Genomic DNA, 11,778 nt, shown 5'->3' with positions numbered 1-11,778 from the left:
CTCATTCTAACTGTATGATGAAATTAGCTAGGCCTTATGAATGATGTCCTTAAAAATGCAAAAACAATAGAGCAACAAATGAAGCCACTCAATGACCTTGTTAAAAACTTATTATCTGAAGTTAAAACACAAAAGGCTTGTTTTACGTAAAATTTTCATTTTTTTTTAATATGGAAATTAAACAAACTAGAATATGCTTACCTGTAACATTCTCCTTCCCTTAATACTAAAAAAATATTTTTGTGAGCAATCCACTATCAAGTATCTAATTGACTCTTAGTTCAAAAAGTAGGAGAAATGACAGTGAGAGATGTACACTAGTATGTAGGTTTACACACAGTTTACAGAGAAACTATATAAAACACTGCTAAAACCTGTCCCTTTTCTCTTTACCTAAACACAGAATCAAAGAGTCATTGAGGTTGGAAGGGACCTTTTGGGGTCACCTAGTCAAATCTCCCTGTTCAAGCAGGATCAGCTTGGGCAGATTGCCCAGAGGCCTCTACAGATGAGATAAATGGGCTGACAGGCACCTCACAGTTCAACAGGGGAAATGCAGACTCCTGCATCTGGGAAGGAAAAACCCCAGGCACCAGTCCACACAAGCGAATGACTTCCTGGAAAGCGGCTTGGCAGAAAAGGACCTGTGGGGCCTGGTGGATACCAGGCTGAAGATGAGCCAGCAATGCACTCTTCCTGCAAAGGCAGGTGATGGTGTCCTAGGATGCATTAAACAAAGTATTGCCAGTAGGTCAAGAGAGGTGATCCTTCCCCTCTTTTCTGGGTGTGGAATCATCTGGAGTTTTGTGGGCCATCTGAGCTCCTTGGTGCAAGAGATATGGACATAATGGAAAAAGTCCTGAGAAGGGACACAATGACAATTGGAGTCTAGAGTATCTCTCCTATGAAGAGAGGCAGAGAGCACAGGGGCAGCTTAGCCTTTGAGAAGAGAAGATTCAGAGGGGAGTTTATCAATTTGTATCAATATCTGAAGGAAAGGTGCTAAGACGATGGAGCTCGGCTCTTTCCTGTGGTACCCAGTGACAGCACAAGAGGCAATGGGCACAAACTGGTATACAATGAGTGTCTTCCAGAAACACTTTATTGCTGGGAGGGTAAGCGAGCACTGGTACTGTTTGCCCAGCGAGGTTGTGGAGCATACACACTTGGAGATAATTCAAAAGCTGTCTGGACATTGTCCTGAACGACTGGCTTTAAGTGATCATGCTTGTACAGAAGAATTGGGCAAGATGAACTCCAGAGTTCCTTCCAACCTCAGCCGTTCTGTGATTCCACTTTTAAGCACCAGATCTCACAGAGCACCTTTCATTGTTGTCTCCTTGATCAACTTTTGTCAGGAAGCTGTCAATGCTCTCCAAAAATCTGCTAGATTGCATGTTCCCTGCTGTATTGTCCTTACAATGTGTAAAGTTCCCCATGAGGGCCAGGGTCTGTGAACACAAAGCATCTTCCCGTTGTTTAAAGACCCATCTACTTCCTCCTGATCAGGAAGTCCACAGCACATACCCACTACAACAGCAGCCATGTGCCAGTGCAGTGTCCTCATGTAATCTTTGTTTCACTCAACACCAGTGAATTAACATCTTTAAATGAAACTAAATTAATTTAAATTAAACTAATTTATTTAAATCTTTAAATTTAATTTAAAATTTAAAGCAGGTATTTGTCTCTGGATTTAGAGGAATAAATAAATGTAACCATGGTTGAATGGATAAAAGAATAAACTGTAAATAATAAAGTTAAGAAACACCTAAAAAAAAAGGTGGATTTTTTTCTATTTTCTGATTCAGATGAAAATCTGAGTGGCTACCACCATAACTTTTTAGTCTAATCCCATAAAAAGTAGGCCCTGAGGATTTGCATTTGCTTTTACTACAGCAAGAGAGAGGTAGGTCCGTTCTGGCAACCTCCTTTTGGGGAGGTTTTTCTACTGGTGTACCTGCTGTGTTAGTGCAGTCCCCCCTGTACTTCATTCCTGGGCCTTTGATGAAGTCACACAGCCTCACTCAAGGTGTCATTTGAGGAATGAGGTCTCACTTGTGGGATATGCTCATGTGACTTTGAAACAGAGCTGGAAAACTGACTGGATATACCTCATATCATTGAAGATATCTGTTTGTTTGCAATTAGGTATTTTTTTGCTGGGGAATTATCATCTTGTGTTTTCTTAGAGCAATTTATAATAAGGGACAGTGTAATCCCACATCATAACCAAGGTATTTTCTGAAAAAGGAAACAAGAAATGTGCCATCAGTGAGATTCAGTGTGCTTATGACTGTGTCGCATACAGCACTCTATATGCAAGATCTGAGTGGTTTAAGCATTATGTGCTTCCCTTGAGCACTTAGATAAAGCAAATACCCATTCACTTGAGTTTGGATTGTAGGTTTTCATGGAGCTTTTCCCAGAACAGGTAATGCTCAGCTTCAGTCGTCAACAGCACTCATACTCCCCCTAAACTTCTACCATACAGCTTCCATGCATGCTGAAAAGCTGAAAAACCCAAGAAAATGCATAATTTCTGCTAGCTCTGAAAGGGTTGTTTGTTTTGGAATGTGTCAGGTGGGATTTAGTTGATATTTAGATGCTGAATTTAGATACTAACTAGGAGAAACGGAGACAGATTTGATTCCCTCTTCATATGCACTGTCAGGAAATACTTAGTGGTTTATATACAAGAGGAATGGAAATGAAAAGCTTATTTCTGTAACAGTATTATTTATTCAACACCTTCATTTACAGAACCTGTCAGTGTCTTTATGCCCTCGGTTGTGTAGAGGTTTTTCACATATGTTAACAACTCTTCAATAAAACTCAATTTGATGAACTTTTACAGCATTGTAAAATGGATCAGAGAAAGTTTTAATGGGTAGTATGTTCACAAACATTACCAATACACATTCTTCCATTTTCTGCCAGCTTGTAGGGATCAGTGTGGAGGCATTTGTAGCTGCCCTTAGTGTTAATGCATATAGCAGAAGGAGGGCATGGTGGATTAATTTCATTTTCACATTCATCGATGTCTGCAAAATGAATACACACAGATCAATAATAATTGCAAATTACAAAGGGGTTACTAATTTCTCATAAACTCTTGTTACAAGTATTCATAAATGAAAAGCATTTTACACTTTCAATGAAACACAGATAATAATAAAAATCTGTATTGTTACAGTTTAAAGCATAGAGTGCGGGGTTGTTGTTTTGCTTGATTTTTTTTTTTTTGTTTTAAAGCTGGAAATGATGAAGAAAAAAAAATTTGCTTTTGTAATCCATCAAAAGCTACAAATGGCAATTGGCTGGATTTTCAAAAATGCAAACCCTGAACTTGAGAGCTCTTCTTGCACATGTTTATGTCCTAAGACTTTGATTTCCTCTATAAATGTTTTCATCATGTGCTCTGTTGAGATAGTGAAAATAATAATGCAGATACAGTTCTGTAGACTTCAAAGCATGATTTTGAGGAGCCAAGTTTTCAGGTTAGCTTTGGTTACAAAATTTATAACCATAATTTGTGATATCACTGCAAGGATGGTTGTTTCTAGATGCTATAGATTCTGTGAAATGACAATATCCTGGCAGAATGTTGAGCAGATGAACAATTATCTATCGGAAAGTGTGCATACACATATTGCTCTTGAGGCCTTTCAAGATCTTTCACTCTCACTTTCTGATTATGTGATGAAATGGGAAACAGCAGTGCAGGAGAGAAAGTACTCAACAAGGGGGAAAAAGAAGTGGTCTTTTCATATTTCTGCACCTTTCTTCTTTCTGTGTAATATTTACTTGCATGACTGTAGTCATTTGACTAAGTATCCAGTGTTATTTTAGTTAGTTTCCCATTGGTTCTGTATATCTGACAGCTTGTTTAATGTCTCTGACCAATGGTCCTGTGAAGCACTGCAAACCCATATGTGGACAACTAGCCAAGTCTTCAGTGTCTTGGCTTTATCCCTTTCCTTGTCTATCACAATGTTTGATCTGCTACGTCAATATAAGTAGTTACTTTCAATCAGTATTAGAAACTGACCTATATTTACTGACTTAGTTTAGGATTGTCACTCAAACCATTCAGGGAATTCTATCATTGGAAATAGGATCAAGCCTGATTCTCTAATTTTGGTAGGAAACAGTAGTTGTGCCCAAAGATAGTTATCAGCTAAGACAGTGAAAAGACTAACACAGCAAGGAAAAATCTTAAACTTCAGAACCCTTAAGAAAAAATAACTTTCATAACACTTCTTTGAAGCAGGAAAAGAATCTGTTTTTCAGGATGAAGATTTCTGAGTAAGTATTACTCCCTTCAAAACCACATTTTGAGTTAATGTTCACTGGCTTAATCATTGTCCAGGAAAGAAAACCTGCACCTTTGCCTGAGCTGTAATTCAAATATGCTGCTTCAGCTTCTGTAGATCCATAGTCATGCTATCTGCTAACTAGCTAACTCTTCTTCATCACTAAATAGTGCATGTCAGAGCTGACCAGGCTACCCTGCTACTCAGAGAGCAGTAGTTTACAAAGGCAAAGTAATACGAGTTATCTATTAGGAGTATGACAGAGTTAATATAAAGGAAGATAGCATATTCTAGCACTAAATAACTTCCTGAATCAATAGAAATTATATCAGTCAAAGCGCAAGTTAGCAAGCGGGAATTAACAGCTCTCAGAATCCTATGCTTTTGCCAGCAAGCCACTCTGTCTTTTCCAGAGCAGCATATAATTTTGAAACCATCTGCAGAAATGCTAAGCTCTATCCTCCTCATTATATTGCTTGATTTATTCCTAATTTGCTGAACATTTAAAAGAATGGGAACATATTGCACAGACATGCATGGAACAAAGTGCTTTCTACTATAAAACTCAAGTAGCATCTGCATAAGTGGGCTTTGATGGTTTTCCTTTAATAAAGACATTTCTTATTTAATATATGCAGCAGCTTGTCTTCCTATAGCAAATATACAGTCTTTTGTTTACATTACTGAACGTATTAAAAGAAACTAGGACAAGGAATGATTCACTCATTTAACTTACTTATTCCATTCACTGCCAGAACATTAATCTATTGAAAAGGTTTATTATAATTCTTTTAACATCTTTATTTCTTTATATGGAATTTATGTGGGGGGAATGCAGTGAATAAATAGGATTTGAATAAAGAAAAGAGCTGCAAATTTCATTTGCCTTTTTCCATACCAGGTATACAATTAGAATGAAAAGCTTTCTATTCTGCTATCACAGAAATACCAATAAGCAGACTTTATTGTGGATGAGCTGCAGTACTTGCATTCAAATTCATTTACTGCCACCCATAATTTATTTTGAAATAGGGCCTTTTTGGGTTTAGTTTTCTCTCATGTTCTTATAAAGCAGAGCAGTGTGAATATATACATACATACATATATATATATGAGTATATGTGTACACACCCCCGTTATAAACACACACATTTGATATGTGAACAGAGAGAATTCATTCTTAACATGAAGAGTGAAAGTCTTGAAATATTTTCCACATTCTCTTTCTAACCTATTCTGTTGAACAGTAAAAGGCAAAAAGGAAAGAGAAGATGAAAGAGTGATTAAAATAACAGAAATGGCTTTCTGTGAAAATGTGCATGAAATAAAATCTCTTTTTACTGATTTTTCACCTGCTCTACTTTTTTACCTGCAGAAGTAATTAACTTCTGGAAAATCTTTTCACAGCTATTAGGGAGAGGGAGGTTGGATCTAAAGTGATTATTCGTTTCCTTAATTTCACTTATTCACTTCATAGAATCTTTTTTTCACTTTTACTAAATTTATTAGGATGACACATGACTTGGTGGTGCAGAGCTCAATTTTTATCTAGAGCATCCATTGAAACAATGCCAGGAAAATGACAACTGTCTGCAAAGCTGTTATGTTGAACATAGGAGGAAGCAATGTATAATCCTGATTTGCTATCTCTTTTCCTGCTTCCTCCTCTCCCTTTTCCCCCCCTTCCCCCCACTGCCAGCTGTTAATAGACTTGATTTTTGCTTAATTAGGCAATTTTTAGTGCCATTTCCCTATCATCAACTTGATTGCTGAATCAGAATGGGGAGAGATTGAGATAGCAATTCTGGAGAAAGGAGAGTTTCACATTATTGTGTTGTTACACCTATATCCCCAGGAGGCTAACTACAAGAGAGCATAAGAGTGAATTCACATCTGATGAGCTATGCTGGACTTTATCTGTAAGAAAATTCAGAAATAATAATAATAAATAATAATAATAATAATAATAATAATAATAATAATAATAGTAGATACCTATACAAACTGGAGCCTCAAAGTTCCATCCTTCACTTGTGCAGGTTAATTGCTCTTCTCCTTGTAATTGAAATCCATAGTGACATGTATAAGTCACTGTAGATTTTCCAGATTCTGAACAGTATACAAAATCACCATTTTCCACACTCTTTGGTGTTCTGCATAGTTCTTCTACAAATAGAGAGTCTGTATTACAGGCTTTTAAAAAATTACCACCTTACACTTGCAAATGGATGGTATTCTCCATTATTTCCATAAATATTAACTTCAGTGAAATTTTTCACATTTTTTAAGGTGATCAAGATTTTAATTGTTAATTTCTGAAAAAGAATTTATATGGAATACCACAGGTTTGACTTATAATCCTCATAAAACTAGCATTACAACATAAGAAGGATATGAACTTGTTGGATCAAGTCCAGAGTAGGATAAAACAGACGATCAGAGGGCTGGGGAACCTTTCCTTTGAAGAGAGAGGCTGAGAGAGTTGGCATTGTTCAGCCTGGAGAAAAGGCTCTAGGGAGACCTTATTGCAGCCTGTCAATTTAAACAAGTTTTTTAAGTATGATTGGAACAAAATTTTTACCAGGCCCTGTTGCAATAGGACAACAGGTAAAGTTTTTAAACTAAAAGAGGGTTGATTTACATTAGATATAAGGAACGAGTTTTTTAAAATGACAGCTCTGAAACACTGGCACAAATTGCCCAGAGAGGTGGTGGATGTCCCATCCCTGGAAACATTTGCATTCAGGTTGCACAGGGCTCTGAGCAATCTGATCTAGTTGAATATGTCCCTGGTCCTTGCAGGTGGGTTGGACTAGATGTACTGTAAAGATCCCTTCCAAGCCAAAATGTTCTATGATTCTACGATCCCACTTCTATGTGATAGAAATACTAAAGGTCTGATTCAGACCCGTAATTCAAGATCTGCTACAGTCAAAGTCAGTACTGCTCCTTACTCTCCCCTTTCCTCAGAAAAGATTAATAACTACTAGATTACCTTCCTGATAAAATTCTTGCCAAGCTTCTAAATTCATCCCAGGTATATTGTTACAATGCTTAAAATCCTGTGGAAACTTTCCAAGTTGAAAGGCGTCTGCTGGCACTTCAGAAATTCCTGTGTTGTCACAAATCACGCGGGACAATGAATGTTTTTTGAGTTCATGCTTCTGAGCTTCTGTGAAAACATTATCATTTTCCCACCAAAATCTGGAAAGATTGATAGAAACTTTTTTTGAAAAGATCAAATTCAAAAAGCTGCTTATTCTTACTTTCAAAGTACCTCATATAAAAGACCAAAAATAAGAATTACAGCAAAAACAGGTGAATATAACAATAATAAAAGTAAATGCCATGACCATACAGACCCAGTCAAAAAAGGCTAGTGCGAGTCTAATGTTCTGATCAACTCAGGTAATGTGTTAAATCCAGCAGAATTGCTTTTCATTGATTAAACAGGTCCACAAAAAAACTTACAGTCTTGAGAGGAGAACTTGAAACAGATTTGACTGAACTGGATCCTTATGCCTATGAACACTAGTATGTGCTGTTTGCTCATAAAATGTTTAAAGCATAAATTACAGAAGAATTAGAGGAGTAACCATAATAGATTTCCCCATACCAAAGCTTTTGAGTTCTGCTTACCCTTACTGAATGGTTGCAAGGAAAATAGGTATTGTTGAATGCTTCTCTGGTTAATAAGGAGTACTTAATTTGCTAAGAAACCTGTAGCTATGCAGATTAATTACAGTAGAAAAACATGAGACAGTAATTATACTTTTGATCATACAAAAAGTAAGCTAACGGGACTATCTGGAACAGACAAGAGCTACTTATTTTTGTCAGATCAGGAGCTTGGTGCCAGAGCAGAGGACCCAGTTTGTGCTACAAAGGTGTATCTATTAAATGGTGACATTATATAAAATATATATGTATGCATGCACATATACATATACATTTAAAGGTAAAGGGAAAGAAAACACTGGGCAGAAAAAGACAGAAAAACATTTTGTATACAAAGAGGTCATTAATGGCAAAAATACTTCTGGAGAGTTTGATATAACATTTCTATTAGTACACTAAAAAGTGATAAGCACTGCTAAACTGCTTAGTTCCCTGTGGTACTCAGGCTCAGGACAGTTAGGATTTTCCCAAATGCTAGGCAGGATTTGTGGTAACATCCCTGAGGACAGTCAGCAGAAGAGCATGGGAGTGATCACACAGTACAGACTGACTTCAGGTTTAACACAGGACTTATGACCCATAATACAGGGGGCACGTGGCTGGGGGTTTCTAGAGAAGTTTGTGAGTTTGTGTTTACATTTGCCTGATAGAAAGGAGCAGCAATATTGACTGTGGACTCTATGCAAACCTGGCACATGTGCAGCATTTGAAGTTTTTATGAGCTGCCTGTAAAAGTACCATGCAAATGAGAAGTCTGGTAGATCTGTTTGTGCTCTGGGGATAATGGAGACTGCCAATGTGCCCTAGCATGGCTTTTCAGGGCAAATTTGCCAACAGGAGCATACCTGCTACATAAGGTAAGTGCATGCACAATTTTGGAAAACTGGCTTTATTTTTAGGCCAGTAGTTACCTTCAGCAGCCTGATTTGTTAAAAAACCTGTCCCAATTTGCCTATATTGAAGGAGGAGGCAATGTACAGAACCAGGGGTGGAGTGAATGTCCCACACCTCAGCAGCACTGTGACAGGAAATGCAGGAGAGATGGAGGAGCTGGAAGGAGAAAAAAAGAAAGGAGCCTTCCTCCTCCACCTCACCTGCACATGGTTCCTAAACTTCTCAGAGCATCCTGAAACCTCCCTGAGGATTCCAGGCCCCTTCCCATAACCAAAGCCATCAAAGACTTTTCTCCACTCAGTTCTCCTACACCTTTCATTTCCCCTTTCACATACATTAAAACTTATTCTACTTTCATCACAAAATTCAGTTTTATCTACAGGCTTAAATGAAAAATGATTTTTTAATCTATCCAACAGATAGGTGTTTACGCTAACAAACACTTTGGTTTGCTCCATTCAATTTTGTATCGGGTGACCAAATCCCTATGCAAAGAATAAAAATGAAAAGAATTTTTTCCCAAATATTTTAAATCCTGAGATCACAAAAATATTCAGAGGAAGAAGAGACGGAAGAAGGCTAATGGATCAGAAACAATTTGTTTCAGGTCATGTGGTCAGGGTTAAGACAGTGCCCGAGTTTAGTGCACAGGAAGAAGAAAACCTTTACTGTTTTGTCAGATTGTTGACTAAAGATTTTAGGGCTATCAGAAGTAGGAGTTCAGTCAGATGAAAATTCCAAATAGTCCTGATTTTTGAACTTAAAGAATACATTAGAAGAGTTATTTTTAAATCCCTGCTTACAGACCTGTCAGTTAGGGTATCTAGTGCATGTAGGTGTCACTGGTGCAGTTACAGATAGCACCCAACACTCCACCTGACCAGACACTGCAATGAGGGTTAGACTTTTCCATTCTTATTTTGTGACAACCATAACATGTTGTTACATACTGCTAGCTTCTCTTAGGTGGTTTCTTTGTTATTAATGACAGAACACCATTTCACTTTTAAGTTAGCTGTCACAAACTTTGTGGCAGAAATCTGGGGAATTCTGTCATTATTAGAACTGTCTTTTTCTCAATTTGGAGATAATGTATTAAATTATGCTTATATTTATTTCATGCTAGTAGTATTATAAGACGCTGAAAATTAAGTAACATTGTAAGGCACTGAATAATAGAAAGGAGATTGAAAGGACCTCCTTAGGTACTCCTTCCCCTGATAGGGACAAGTATGCCTGTACAAGTTAGATGACTTTCAACCATGTTTTTAACACAGCTGAATAGAATGTTTGTTCTCTATACAGTTCCTGCAAATAAGACACCACTGTTATGATTAGCATTGCATTTTCTTGTGAGCTAATTAATTAACATTTTTTAAAGTTCAGATTTAAATTCTTCCTTGGATGATTATTTCCATAATGGTTTCTTTCCATAACAGTGACTTATAAGAGGAGCTTAAAGGTCATTGTAAGGACCAGATGTACTTAAAAGACCCCTGCTAGCATGGTATGAGCAGTTTAAAATTAGTCGTCTCATGAGATCCAAAATTACTGCCACAAGCACATGACAGAAATGAAAAAAGGTTGGTTTTATAATTGCTTCATGAGCAGAAGCAAGATGTAGACAGCTTCTTCTACCCTGTTGTGACCTGAAGCTGCATTTCTCCTGCTTTTCTGGTGTGAAGGGTTGTACTGGCACAAGATCCTGGTGGCACCTGTGCAGGGCTGGTGAAAGTGACATCCTATGCTGTGTCCAGTGAGTCAACTCTGGGAACACTCTGTGGTCCCAATTCCCATAAGGCAAGGTATGTGGTTTTTATTATCCCCTCTATGAAGCCTGAATCACAGCTTTTTGCCTATCCCTTCTGACTTTGCTGCAGTTACCGAAGAAAAATATTGAGGTTCTTCCAGCTCCTGAGCCCAGTGCGGCACTCAGGAGGAATAAAGCCTGCACAGTACTACACCCATCCACCCAGAAGTTACTGGCCCCTGCCAAAATGAACTTCTGGTGGCACCTTGCATTTTCAGCAGGACTGCACAGCTGGACACCTCCGTACCACAGAAAAAAACCCCACGTCATCTGGAATTGAGACTATATATGAACCAAAGAAAATTAAAAGTTCACCCCAAAAAACTGAAGGAGTTAAGAAAAAAATGTGCAAGGGGCAAAGAATTATCTGTTTGACACATATTTAAGTGGCTGTAAAATCTCCATTGCTACCAGCTTTCTACACATGATTTGACTGCAGAATAAACTCACCGGTCACCATCCCTTAGTGCTTTCATTTGCTTTCCAATTATACATGCAAACAGGGGACCAGTTCTAGCACCTGGAAGAAAGTCTTCTATGAGACCACCAAGCCAAACATCAATATTGTTAGGATTATGGTACAATTCCATGATTTTTTCAGTGACATTGTGATTGGTTATTACTGTATTCAAGTCGGTGTGAGTTTCCAGTTTTGATAAACCACAGAATTCTCGCCATTCATTATAACCTGCAAATATGATTAAAGAAAGATTAGATTTGTCTTTTATGCATGATATATGAAATTAATAAATTTATAAACACTGGATTTTGACAACCTCAATCATATTCATAGACAGTTATGTATAAAAAAGGTCTACTATTATTGGTTAAATTGATCAGAGAAATTATGGCAGGATCTGAACTAAACTTCAGGGGTCTTCCTCTAAGCAGGTATATCCATGGCCTGATGGGCTATTGTTCCTTGATTGTTAGTTCAGTCTTACACTGGGCTGCCTGGAGTAAAAAATCTAGTGCAAAAAACCAGGAACAAACATTTAATATTTCTTAAAATGAGGTGTGTACCTAACTAAGCCATCTACACCACTCCTGGAGACATCTGTTAACACCATCTGTGGTTGG

The 11,778-nt window shown here is 37.6% G+C and overlaps 1 protein-coding gene across 1 annotated transcript in view; it reads right to left on the bottom strand.

Moving 5' to 3' along the window:
* Window positions 1-2,757: 2,757 nt before the first annotated feature.
* The window catches only part of TPO (thyroid peroxidase), a 36,686-nt gene continuing 27,665 nt past the window's right edge, over window positions 2,758-11,778 (bottom strand). The window contains exons 10-13 of the mRNA XM_069011511.1: window positions 11,149-11,386; window positions 7,312-7,520; window positions 6,312-6,482; window positions 2,758-3,044 (exon numbers count right to left, since the gene is read on the bottom strand). Coding sequence (XP_068867612.1) covers window positions 2,884-3,044; window positions 6,312-6,482; window positions 7,312-7,520; window positions 11,149-11,386 — 779 coding nt within the window. The 3' untranslated portion in view covers window positions 2,758-2,883. The remainder of the gene's footprint in view (window positions 3,045-6,311; window positions 6,483-7,311; window positions 7,521-11,148; window positions 11,387-11,778) is intronic.

The sequence above is a fragment of the Aphelocoma coerulescens genome, chromosome 3, assembly GCF_041296385.1.
Source record: "Aphelocoma coerulescens isolate FSJ_1873_10779 chromosome 3, UR_Acoe_1.0, whole genome shotgun sequence".
Lineage (NCBI taxonomy): Eukaryota > Metazoa > Chordata > Aves > Passeriformes > Corvidae > Aphelocoma > Aphelocoma coerulescens.
This window is presented reverse-complemented; position numbering and strand designations above follow the sequence as displayed.